Here is a 13,756-nt window from a genome sequence, read left to right on the forward strand (position 1 = left end):
TAATTTTTTTTTTTACTGATACACAGAAGAGAAATATAAACCTCTTCCAGGTCCCTGTTTTTTAAAAAATAATATTACTTTCATTTTTCCTTCAGATATTCATAAATTTTCCATCTTTGTCTTTTAAAATCAAACAAAAATAGAAACGTTTGAGTTGAATCAATGGTCTGTGTTTTTCCTTACAGTGAGGAGGACAGTAGGGGGCGTCGGAGGGACAGGCTGTAGGACCTCTTCCAGGTCTTCTTGCCCGAGCGGTTCCGGACGCCGTCCTCGTTGTCCATCATCTGCTCCAGCAGCGTCTGGTCGTCAGCGTTGAGCGGCGCCACTGAGATGTCCCTCACCGCACGGAACTCACCACAGTTGTTCAGGTGCTCGTTCTCCAGACGGAAGAAGTTCCACACGAAACGCCTGCAGAGGGGAGGGCGGAGAGGGGGAACAGGGGGGGGTTCTGTATTAGAAGTCACTGTTGTTGGTGCTGATGGGAGAGTCAGCAGTAAACCTCTAGAGAAACATGGCCATCATCTGTATATATCTAATATTGAGCATTCCACGTTGGTTTTTAAAAGAAGTGAATTGATGAGGTTGTACAGCTCTCATCCTGTAGAGCACCTCATGTGAGGGTCAGTATGTTTGGGATAAAGAGAACGTATGACCCCCCACCTGAAGACCTCGAGGGGAGCGAGCACGGTGGCTACGATGTCGCCCACAGAGTGGATCTTAGTCGTTGTGGTCAGAGAGATCTGGATCGTCCAGGCAAAACGCAGGATCACGTCTTCTATGATGGCACAGTAGTAGTAGGCCTGAGGGAGGAGAGAGGGGATTTGTTTCAGTTTGGGTAACCCTGTGTGTGTGTGTGTGTGTGTGTGTGTGTGTGTGTGTGTGTGTGTGTGTGTGTGTGTGTGTGTGTGTGTGTGTGTGTGTGTGTGTGTGTGTGTGTGTGTGTGTGTGTGTGATGTGCCTTCAGACTTCTATCGGACTCTCTCACCTTATGGGGGTAAACGATTTCTTCCCTGAGGAAGGTGTTCTCTCCGGCGCCGCGGTCGAACAGACCCCAGTCCATCCTCAGATCCCAGATCACTGTGTAGAGGGAGCTGATGGTGGAGAAGACGATCAGCAGGTAGAAGAACATGTCGGCGTCTGTGTGACCTTGTTCTGAAAATACACATAAAAACACAACTGAGGTCAATTGACATATTCATTATTCGTCTATTTTCTTTGAGTTGGATCCAAATGCGTTTTCATGCAGTTTTCACATCTGGAATAAAACTAAATATCTGCATCTGTATTTTTAAAATGAAGTTCAAGAGAATCCGGCACCTTGCTGATCAATGCAACGTTTCCACTAATACCTTCACCACTAGAGGGAGCTCTCCTGTCAATAATACACGAGCTATGACTTATTGAATGAGCAGTGGGCAAATGTTACATATTAAGAATTTAATTCCCACTTATATCATAACAGCTTCCATCCAACACACGTTGACAATATTAAATTACACATTAAATGTTGCAGCTTCTTCACGTAGTGAGCTGAGCTTTAGAGACTCAACTACAGCGACACAACCTGTAACAGTGGTTTCACCTACTGGCCTTTTAAAGGGAATCTAATCAAAAACAACTACCTGTAGTGTCCATGTTTCTGTTAAGTTTGTTTTTAAATTAGAATAATGCTATAGGTATTTGATGCTATAAAAACGGGGTGAAATGTCATGATTCAGTGATTGAGTGTGTGTCCCTTCCTCTGGCAGACTGTGGCTCTTAATGGTGTCATTGACACAAGATGGCAGCTTTCGTGTCTGGGATGTTTTAGCTTCACAGTGGGAGGGATATCGGCTGTGATCCAACCTCATGTCTCAGCATTAAAACAGGGACATTTCTGTGTGTATATTATGCTATGTGTGTTTTGTTTTTTTTGATTGATTCATTTCAGAGTCTATGTCAGAATGATCAATAACCCAGAACCCGAAGAAATAAAATATCACAATGAAATAAAACAGAGGAAAGAAGAAAATCCTCGCATTGGAACCACAGAATATTAGACTTTTTTTCTTAGTAAATTACTTCAGTGAGTAATTGATGACAGTTTTCTGATAATCCATTAATTGACCAATCAAAGCAGAACTATTGATTCATTCAGCATTTGAACCAGTTCTGTTCTGTGAAAGCACATAGAGAAGAAAATATGACCGCTTCACAGTGACCTACTTCTAAAATCCAACAAACACTTTGCACTTTGTTGGCTCAGGAAATGCTACTGATTGAAAAACAGGCCACAACCTAAAGTATATGTTTTGTTGTGGTAAACGCTTTTCAACTGTGGATCATCACTTTTTCCATTTCTTCTTCTGATGAACAATTGCTGTTTCCGGTGTCTTTCAGGAGTAACTAACAGGAAGATCCATTCCAGGCTCTCTGGTTTCCCGACAAGGTAATGTCTGCTTCTAACGTCTTTAGACTCTTCAATATAACATCCTGTTTGCCTCCGCACCTCATACTTAAGAGACTTGATCATTCTCTAACATCACATGACAACAGCAGACCATGGATCATGTTGGCTGTAAGGATAATAATAAGAACTACTTGCTAATTATACAGTACATTTGTTTAATGCACTGTATAATGTCAGCGTGCGTAAAAAGCCGTGGTCAGCAGCGTTTGTGTGTTCACGCAGGATCACTGATGGATGTGATTCACTTGTTCCTCCAGCTCCATAAATCCGCAGCCGGTGGCCTCACACAGCGTCTGAGACAGACACAGACAAGCAGCCACCAGACAGAGACCAGACCCGCTGACTGTTTGTCATAGTCACAGCTTGTCCCTGCTCCCAGCCAACGAGACGCTGGGGGAGCAGAGCGGGGGGACGTTTCCATCAGAGAATTACTGCGGCTGCTCTGTTCACTGCTGCATCCATTGTGCCGTTTGCGTCTTCTCCGGCTGAGCTATGGGATGGAAGGAGTCCCCACGGCCACACTAAGAGTCCCCAGCTGTAGATTAAACTCACTCCCGGACAATAGGCTCTTCTCGCTGGAAAATATCCACTGATGTGATTCTCTGCTCGTAAAGAGTTGAAGTATTTAACCCTTCAGCTGCTGGGAAGGTTGACGTGTTTTTTCCCCACCAGGCTGGTTAACCACCGAAGCATTCAGAGGTTAAACATGGCGAGGTGGACATTGATTGGATGCTCAGAGGCTGACACTGGTCCCTGGCTCCTGTCACACACACTCAATCGCTTAGTAGTCCGTCACACACACACACACACACACACACACACACACACACACACACACACACACACACACACACACACACAGACAGACAGACAGCTGGTGTCCTCAGGAACCCAAGAGGTTAAACACTATTAAAGATAGAGCACTTCATCTGTCTGCTTCTTTGCAACAGGCCCAGTTCCCACTGATGGAAACAAGTTTACCACGACAACGATCAGTTCCTGCTTTTAGAGTCATTTCTCATCTGGTGGCAACTAAATCAGTCAACGAGAAGAACTCTGCAGATGGAGAACACCCAGCTGAAGACGGTGGTGGAAAGTACTTTTACTCAGGTACTGCATTTCAGCACAGTTTTAAGGTAATTGTACATGTTCTGCTACTTTATACTTCTACTACTTTTCAAACAGAAACAATTACCTGCACCCACAAGGTTATGTTTGCATCTGGCTTTGTTTGTTTGTTAGTTAGCAGGATTAACTGCTTGAAGCTTTGTGGATGGGTTGACATGAACAAAGGAATAACCCATTCAATGTTTGGAGCAGATCTGAAATTATAAGCAAATTCAGGATTTCCCACAGAATGAATTGGATGTACGGTGATAGCTGGGGTGCTTATAGAAGTTCTTGCGTGAGAGAGAGAACAGCATTGCGCGCCACTTGCAGGAACACCCACAACTGCAGCTGAGACTATTAGGTGACTGTCTGCATGGATGGTAATGACTTTATGGATAAAAGTGAACGAGCGAACATGTGGCAAATGGCGCTGCACACAGCTTTTCAATGCAGCGACGAAGCTAAACACACTTCTTATAATGGGAAGTGTTAACATTTTCTTTGGTTCATTATGAAACTGTGGCAGGACAAATTAGATTACACAGGCGCCATTAATGGAAATTATTCTTGGATGAGGTATGCACTCAGAGCGCCCTTCTAGTTTAGAATTTACTCATAAGCAGCGTCTAGCTGGGGACCAGCAGTTTTCACAAAAGAGCCATTTCCAATCTCCACTTCTCTTAAATAGAATTAGAGAAAAGATCCAAAAATCGTATATATTACTAACCTCATATATTTTATCAATGCCCTGACCTCCAAATCCCAGATGGCTGCTCTGTGCATTAACAGCGGTGAAAGCTGTAGTAGTGTAATTCTTCTTAGTTGTGTCTCATTAAACCAGTTGTACACACAGTAATGTCCAGCCACTATCTGTCTGCATTCTTTTGTGGTGTTTTACAAACTGGCATTGCAGACATCCCTCCCCCCAGCCCTCGAAATAAACAACACTTCAGACTTGTCGAATTGGAACATTGTCAAATCAGGAGTGACGTCATCCTCAGCTCAGACCTGTGAGGTGGAGGAAACGCAGCAGATCTGCTGCAGCAGGAGTCAGTTTGGGCTGAGCAGAGGTGAAGGGGAGTTCAAGCAGGCAGAAGAAAATTTGAGTCAGAGCGGCGTCTTTTATCTTCGCTGGCAAACGTGTGGGCTCAGCTGAGGGTGTGTGTGTGTGTGTGTGTGTGTGTGTGTGTGTGTGTGTGTGTGTGTGTGTGTGTGTGTTGCAATTCCTCTCCTGATAATGACCGAAGGATCAGTACATGAAATGAAGTTATAAAAGCTGTCAGCTCCAGGCTCATCTCTATTCCAGCAGAGTCCAGCAAACATGTGTTCAGCCCCTGGGCCAGTAATTACCCTCTCCTCTCCTCTCCTCTCCTCTCCTCTCCTCTCCTGTTCCTCTTGTTTCCTCTCCTCTTCCCTCCTCTTCCCTCCTCTTCTCTCCCCATCCCTTTCCTGCTGATCCTCTTTTTGTTTTCTCTGTTACTCTCTTTCTCCATCCATCCTTTCTCTTTTACCTCCCCCCTCTGTGCTCTATCAGCTTTGAATTTGCTGATCCTTCACAGCAGATTCATTTCCTCCGCTCACCACCCCATCTGACCTCTCACAGAGACCAGCAGGACTAACGTTCCTATTTGGTCTGATTTAATCGTAGCTGGAGTTTGATGTCACAGATCTTTGTGCTGACTTGACAGACATCTTTTAATACTTCCCTATTCTTGATCTCTCATTTGGTCCGTGCATGTTCCTACATCCTCTTTCAAACAACGTCTCTCTATCTATCAAATGCCCATGCTATTCTCGCCTATGCAATATCCTGTTCTCCTGTCTTAGTCTGTCCACGAGATAAATCCCATGGGCTTCAATCAGCATTAGGCCTCTAACTCCCCTGCATCTAAAACACTAATAAGTCTCCTGCTAGTGTACATAAAGCTGAGCCAGTATTGATCCTGAGTAAAGCATCTACTTGATTTTTTGAAGGCCTCACACTGTATCTTACGGGGTTCGAGGGTTCTGCTTGAGCCAGGAAATCCTCCTTCTCCTCTTCCTCTCTCGCTACAAGCCTCTGAGCGTGAGCTGAGTCCAATCAGTTACCCACAGCACTGAACTCTACTTCCCTCTGAGGGGAGAAATCTGCTGCAGTGGCTGCACCACGGCAAAAACGATTCAACCTCAAACCCCAGATTGGCAGAGAAAAAAAAGTTTGGCACTTTCTTTGGCACAGAGAGGAGACTGTAGCTCCTAATTCAACAGATTCAAATCTGCGAATGGAAGCCCCGGACACTGAACACCATGCAGTGTTCTACGGGGAGGCTCGTGATTTATCTCTTTGCATTTATGGTTAGGAGTATTTTGCATTCCCGGAGCTAAAAGTGGGCAGTTCCAGGAAGGAGTGAGGTGGCCGGGAGATGAGGTCGCACAGCAGCCATCAGCACTGTGATCGGGTTAGCAATGAAGGTGACACATCCGCACTCACTGGGAGCTCTGCCAGATACTCACTGAAACTGCAGGCACCTTTTACAGCTGAACCTGTGGGAACATGACACCTACCGGGCCGTCTACTCTGGCAGATGCTGGGAATTGCAGGGACGACCGGGCATCATCTGTCATGTGCACACCCAGACTATAGAGCGTATCAGTGGTGAAGGCTTTTTATTCCTCAGTGCCAACGACAGCCAGTGGACGGAAGCATTATGTTTCTGTGGTGTCAGCCCATCCCATTCTTGTGAAAACGATATCTCACAAACGGCTTGAGGGAATATTGTTAAATTTGGTCCAAATGTTCAGTTGAACTGATTTGAATTGGGTGGTCAAAGGTCAAGGTCACAGGGACTTTCCCGAAGCACATTCTTTGCCTTGTGAACCCGGTATCTCGAGAACGCCTACAGGCAATTTCTTCAAATTTTGCCCAAATGTTCCGTTGCGGTCAAAGAAGAACTGACTTGATTTTGAACATCAAGGGTCAAAGGTCAAGGTCACGGTGACCTCCTGATGTTGTGAATATGATGTATCGAGAACACCCACAAAGAATTTCATTGCATGTGGACACAAGGACGACCCGATTAGAATTTTGAGGTCGAGGTCACTGTGACCACAAAAAACCTTTCAACTTGTGAGAAATATTCGCTCAGACTCAAAGATTGATTGATTTGATTTCAGTGGTCAAAGTTAAGTTCACGATGACCTTATATGAATATGGAAAAAAAGTGTGGTATTTCTACTATTCATAGTTGTATTTCGTATTCGAGGCTGTTTAAGCATCATTTCCATTTGAGACCGAGGATATTCTGACATCAGTATCTGTATTAAATCATCAAATGCTTTAAAATTGACCAGAAAAAGAATTTATGCTTCAAATACTTTCACAACAGGAAATTTCCTCGACCATCCATTCATAATCCAGATGTGTGTTAGTGTGTGTGTGTGTGTGTGTGTGTGTGTGTGTGTGTGTGTGTGTGTGTGTGTGTGTGTGTGTGTGTGTGTGTGTGTGTGTCTCCTCCCACCATCCTCCTTCACTTTACCAATGATCGCCTCGGCCTCCATTATCATGCAGGATGAAAGACAGCTTCATACAGAATAACACATGAGGAGAGGCCATTAGTCTGCGAGCTTCAGACCAGAGGTAGGAGGATACGGTTTAATGGACGTCTTTCCTCCCGAGCTGTGGAGGGAAAGACAAGTCCTTCCGTCTGTCTGTCTGTGTGTGTGTGTGTGTGTGTGTGTGTGTGTGTGTGTGTGTGTGTGTGTGTGTGTGTGTGTGTGTGTGTGTGTGTGTGTGTGTGTGTGTCTGTCTTCCTGGTTCATTCAATATCAGATCACCGGCGGTCAGCTTCGGAAGCAGGCGCATTGATTTGAATTCATATCGGAAAGGAATAAAGTCAAGCTGGGAAATAACATTTAGCGGTTTAAGAGGTTGGAGATGAGGTTTCATCTCTGGCATTTGACTGGCAAATAAATATATAAACTGGCATCTGAGAAGGGTTTCAATATGAGTGGCTGAAAAAGAAAACGGCTTTGAAACAAGTTGCATGGACGAATATCTGAAGGCTGAATGATGAAGGGATGTTTTATTGCCTGCCTGCTGCGGCATCTTTGAACATGAACTGCTTTGTGATAGAGCTTCTGAATCAGAATAATTGCAGGCTAATTGTGAAGCTGTCAGAGGGAAAGTGACTTGACTTTTAATTTTTCTTCCTCCATTTTTCTCATTTTCTCTTGTTGCATTTCTTATTCTCTTTCCCCACTTCTCCTGTCCTCCTGCCTCAGATTCAATGGCTCATTGTGTGAGCAGGACCTTGTCCTGTGTATCCACGCTTGTGTTTGTCAAACCTTCGCCTTTTCCATCACAAAGCTGTAGCTCCTTGCATTTGCTCTCAAGGTCACCTCTGCTTTCAGAACACACATGACTTAATACAACGGTTTCAAAAGCCTGTGTTGTTGTTGACTCTCGCTCCAGCAACACAACAACAACACAAAGATATTGTGGCTTTAGTTTGTAGATGGGCTACAGGCTCATGAACAGGCTTATTAGCTCCACCAGGCTACTACCTCCACCGTCTGTGTTTATCTCCCTGTTAGTTAGCAGGATTACGCAAACACTACTGGATGGACAACCATGAAACTTGGTGCAAGGATTCAGTATTAAGTCAGGGAAGAACCCATTCAAGTTTGGAGTAGATCTGGATCAGTGGACATCAGATTTCTTTTTCCACTTTCTTTAACATTGTGATGTTTGTTTGAAATTTGTTGCAGATCCATATAAAAATCCAGATCTAGTCAATTTAAATGTGGTTTCATAAGGGGACTGTTAAAGCACTGTCTGAGTGCCATTCTAGTTTCTGTCCTGTGTCCTACCTCTGTGTGTGGCGTAGAGCGCGGCAAAGGTGACGACGAAGAAGGTGGTCGAATATTTCCCAGCATTCACCAGGTGAGGGAAGGCCCTCTTTGTGTCCCGGTAGCGCCTCAGACACTGGATGAAGCGGAACCAGGCCGGCAGGCACTGGATGATGGCACGCAGACCGTACGAGTAGCTGTGGCACATATTGTCATTAGGATCTAGAATTAAAAAAAAGAAAAGAGGACGTTATAATCTCTCTCTCTTCTCGTTATTCACCGTACTCCCCCCCCCCCACAGGACATCTCATCATTATGAAAGTCACACAGTGACCTGTGTGTGGCTGCACATTTCCCTTCCATTAGCGGCATGTTAATTGTCTGAGTGAGGGCCGAGGTGTCACTGCTGGTGTAGTCGACCGACAGCTATTAAAACCTTGTTCACATCATATCTCGTGACAGGAAACACTGTCAACATGTCACATAAACTGAAGGATTTATGTCTTCATCTCAACATCGTGATGAGAAGCAGCGGCTGGAGAAAAAATACTATGATCAATGCCATCAAACATTAGAACCTATTTAATGTAGACTGTAAATATCTATTATCTTTACCATGTTTGCATTTTAGGATGTTAGGTGGTTTGTGTTACAATTTGTCATATTGTTTTATCACCAGAGCATTTCTATTTAAGTTAGGCCTGGTACATTTTAAGTTTTTCTACATCGTCAATTTCTACAATCCCCTGAGAATAAGTGTATAGTTATTAATTTAGTTATTAATAATTTCCCAATTTGGGATCAATAAAGTACATTTATCTATCTATCTAGTTGCAAACAGATGTGGTTTCTGTATGTAGGTGGATACAGGAGACTACAAAGTTCCAGTAAAGAAAGAAGTACATATACACAACATTAATTCAAGATTACAATTTTTTGGGTCATTTTGCTGTTATTGACAGGATATTAAGCATGAAAAGTGGGTTCAACATAGATATTTAGATTCTAAACAACAGTGTTCAACCATTTGCAGTTAATGTTTTCTAACGGGTACGAAGAGAAACAACAGACACATGTGCAGAAGACATGAAGTTTTATATAATGCCACAGTGAGCATGAACCTATCGTCCCACCTTTCAACGTGGGCAGCAGACCCTTGCTGTTGCTCCACTGCAGCTCAAAGATGTAGAAGCAGACGAGATACTCCAGGTCCATCAGGACAAACACCAGAGAGTTCAGCTGATCAGCCAACCAGAAGTCTGCAAACTCCACGCGGTGAAATGGCGCCGTGAACACGCGGAACTGGAAACAGACAAGGAAGGTACAGATATGAGAAACAAAGGCGGAGGTAAACCATTGACTGGCACTGATTTAGTAAACAAAAAGATCTATTTCATAAAATTCAACATAAACTCAGTGATAAAAATGAGGAAGAGAATTTGAAAAAGCTTCTGAAAACATGTCCTGACACCGTGACTTGAACTAGTCAACAATTAATTAGTGTACGAGCAGGGAACATCCTCCACTAACGATGTGTAACACACAAAGGGGATACAGCCTCCACACTTCCTTATCAGCTCACCACAGGACACTAATGACTCACTCATTGTGTACGTCTGCGTGTTCTTGTACAACACAAGCACATGAAGACCCGGTCTGGCGGCCCTGGCCTCTGTGGGTTTGGCATTTGGGATATGACTTTTGGCAGGAGCTCAGTTTGTAAAATGATACATCCGCACTCAGCTCTTTCCATTTACCCCTCAGGCTGCGTGTGACATTCAGGGGCGACTGAGCGCCGCTCTCCACGTTTCAGACGGAAAACCTACACACACTCTACCTCCACTGCAAATGTCAAATATTGATCTCCCCTTTTTTTTGTCTTCCTTTTTTTTGCACGTCAGCTCATCGCACATTTCTCTTAACCTGTCAATCACAGGGCGTATTGATCTGTGTGTGTGTCTCGGCGCTAAGCCAGCTGCACTCAGGTGGTTAGGTTTTCATTTCTTGAGCAAACACAATGTAATCCAGGCGCTCGCTCTGCAGTTTGTCCCATAATGAAAAATTTTGTCTGGTGTTTATTGTCAGAGAGAATTAGCACCCGGAGCATGGGAACATTTTATAGCACTGCTCGGAAGAAAACAGGATCGTTTGTCAAATCATTTCTTCTTCTCAATCACTCAATGCTTATTCCTTGATGGTTATTTTTTCTGACAATCATGAAAAGCAGCTCATATCGGATCTACTTCTGTTGATTGTCTTGGGCCGTTCGAGACGGAGGCTGATTCTAGAGTCGCACAGTGAAGGAGGGGCTGAGGTGCTGATGATGAGGGAGCTGTGAAGGACAAAAATATGAGCAGGGGGTCTGCTGCTGCTACTGAGGGAGGGAGGGAGAGAGGGAGGAGGAGAAGTGGATTGTGAGGAGAGGAGGAGGAAGAAGAGGAGGAGGAGGAGGGACAGAGGCGCTCAGGGCATCAACATACTGATAGATCTATGCCAGTAATGATTGCACAGTCACAGCCTCCACTTCCCCAGAGACACGGCTGCATTCTATTATCCTCCGACCCTGCTGCCCTCTGTTTCACTACATCCCCCTCCACACACACACACACACACACACACACACACACACACACACACACACAGAATCTAACACACATGCACGCATACACACATTATCATTTTACAGTAATTTATTTATTTAAAATAACACAAAATAAAGCAGTAATAATATAATTATATTTGATAATAAAACTCTGGGATTACATTAGTTTGACTGGGTACTTGTTGGTAGGTTGTGTGTGTGTGTGTGTGTGTGTGTGTGTGTGTGTGTGTGTGTGTGTGTGTGTGTGTGTGCGTGTGCGTCTGTAGTCATGTTTAGTTTACCCTTACCTTAATCTAAACCAAACCTTAAAACATGTCTTCACCTTAAAATGTATTGATTCACATTATGGGGACTTCTTGTCCCCAGAAAGGAAGACAAGTAAACACATTTAGGTCCCCACAACTGAGTAATAACTAGACCACACACACACCACCCTCTCTCCTGCAGGCTGATAGCGTGGCTTAGACAAAGAACAGAGAAACATAGTAGGATTTTTTTCACAAGAGATTGATATCTGAATCATACATGCATTCATCATGTGAGACACACACACACACGCACGCACGCACACACACACACTGCATACCAAATTGTGTCAGCAGAAAAATATGCCACAAAATGCACTACTATAAAAACTCTAATAGCTCTCAATAACTCATATTTAATTCGCTTCCTGCAACATTTTGTGTCGGTTTAGAAACGTACTGCCAAAATAAAAATAAACCAGCACTAAGAAGATAACCTCACAAGGTGTATTTACACACAGATAAGAAGGCCAGTCAAAACTACAGGTAAATACAATTACACCTTATCTAGACAAGACTCAGTGTATTTGTATGACTGCGAGACAATTTCTTATCATAGCAATGGCCAAAAATTCAGGAATGATATTTCTAAAAATATATTTGGTTATGAATTCTCTCAATTTTCTGGGCATTTAAAGCTCAAAAATGGTATTTTGGTTAAGATTAGAATATCCTGATGTTTGGTTTTGTGTGCATGCAAACTACAACCATTTGGAATACAAATTAAAATTTCACATTAAACCTCAATCTTGCACTTTTTGCCACAAGCCAAGTTACTGTTGTTCTAATATCATATTTAATAGTCAGCTCACATATCACATACAGACTCACAGCTGTCAACAGAAGCCTGTGTGGATCTGTGAACAATGACTGTTTGGACATGTTTTCAGATTCTCTTTTGATGATCAGACACCAAGGTTTAAATGTAATTCTTCCACACAGAACAAACTTCACTAGATGAATGTGTGGACTGACCAGCAGCTTGAGGAGCCAGAAACGTGATTTGTAGTAGCCGGTCTTGAACGGGTTGATGAGGAAAAGCACCATGAAGCCATAAAGGATGAGAGGGTTGATCTGCATGGGGAGGTAGGTGAACTCTGAGTAGAGACAGGAGAGGATGCTGAGACACCACAACACACCCATGAAACCAGCGATCTGTAGCACAGAGAGAGGAAACAGGAGAGAGAGGCATTTACAGGAAGCTCTGTTTTGTTATCCCTAGAGTACAACTGAAACAAAAGCATGATTATCAATCTGAAGACCAAGTTCTTCCTCTTCATTACACCGAAAATATGAATTTCTCTGATAACCGTTTCCATTTAGTTCTTCATTCTGACCTCAAACAGGTGTTGGTGTGACAGGTTGTTGCGGGGATTGATCTCGAAGATGAGAACATGGTTGACTCCGGCCTGCCTCCATCCGTAAGTGTTAATGCCCAACAGGAAGAGGAACTGGATCAACAGGAAACCGCCCCGATAGATCCGCACCAGAGGCCACACGTTCTCGTAGCGGATGAACACAGCACCTGATAAAAGACAGCGGATTGTCTCGTTTTGGAATATCAAACAGGATAGCTTTGACTGTGTGAATTAAAATGTTTGTGTGACTCACCGGTGAGAACAAAGGCGATGGCAAGAATGATAAAGAAGCCGCAATAGAGACCCACACGGAAGGTTGTCCACGCCAAAGCAGGCTGAGGAAGAAAAATACAGAAAAACATAATTAATACAGAAACCTAAAAAAACTGAATATGTATATGCACGTAGAATCAAGTCATTCTCAAACTACAGATAAAACTTGAAGCAACTACGACCTATAAATTGCATTTTGCCATTTTGGCTCCTTTCACCTGCTTCAATACACTTGTTTTACACATGTCTGCAGGGGACATTGGAAATGCAGAGATCAATAGTCACAGAGCACAATTCAAGTCAGGCCTGACAGTAATTAATGCAGTAATAACAGTAGATATAACATATGAGGGTAAAGTGCCACCGGCCTCTGTTATTTCAGAAAGATATCCTGTGGACAATGGAGCTGCACTTACAAAATCAATGCTGAAAGCTCTCGTGGTTTCTCTCACTTTGTCTTTTCCCATCTTCTTTCCTGTCTCAGGACAAGCTTCTCACGGTTTGTTTTTGACCAGTGTTCATCGGCAACATGAATTGTGGCCTTATAAGTGTACGCCACCACAATCAGTCAAGTTCCAGTTTACATCTATTCACACTCCTATAATACGATGAAGACCAAATATTCATCACTTCATCTTTGAGTTAAAATGGAAGTTTGTGGTGGAAAAATATATGTATATATTCTTAGATAAATTATTATATTGCCATTTTATCAGTTTTATGTTATATAAGTTGTACGTCTGGTTTCATGGCCGCCTTTGAAAATAAATCAAATAACATAAACTGAAGAGGAAAAAGCTTTTGATGTGACTGAACTCTTCCCTCCTCTGCA

At 43.3% G+C, this 13,756-nt stretch overlaps 1 protein-coding gene across 1 annotated transcript in view; it reads right to left on the reverse strand.

Moving 5' to 3' along the window:
- xpr1a (xenotropic and polytropic retrovirus receptor 1a) overlaps window positions 1-13,756 on the reverse strand; it is a 70,564-nt gene that overhangs the window by 4,101 nt on the left and 52,707 nt on the right. Inside the window, exons 7-14 of the mRNA XM_035176420.2 lie at window positions 12,905-12,986; window positions 12,631-12,818; window positions 12,269-12,448; window positions 9,520-9,688; window positions 8,408-8,608; window positions 986-1,152; window positions 661-800; window positions 184-408 (exon numbers count right to left, since the gene is read on the reverse strand). Of these exons, the coding sequence (XP_035032311.1) occupies window positions 184-408; window positions 661-800; window positions 986-1,152; window positions 8,408-8,608; window positions 9,520-9,688; window positions 12,269-12,448; window positions 12,631-12,818; window positions 12,905-12,986 (1,352 nt within the window). The remainder of the gene's footprint in view (window positions 1-183; window positions 409-660; window positions 801-985; window positions 1,153-8,407; window positions 8,609-9,519; window positions 9,689-12,268; window positions 12,449-12,630; window positions 12,819-12,904; window positions 12,987-13,756) is intronic.

Source organism: Hippoglossus stenolepis, chromosome 14 (genome assembly GCF_022539355.2).
Source record: "Hippoglossus stenolepis isolate QCI-W04-F060 chromosome 14, HSTE1.2, whole genome shotgun sequence".
Taxonomy (NCBI): domain Eukaryota; kingdom Metazoa; phylum Chordata; class Actinopteri; order Pleuronectiformes; family Pleuronectidae; genus Hippoglossus; species Hippoglossus stenolepis.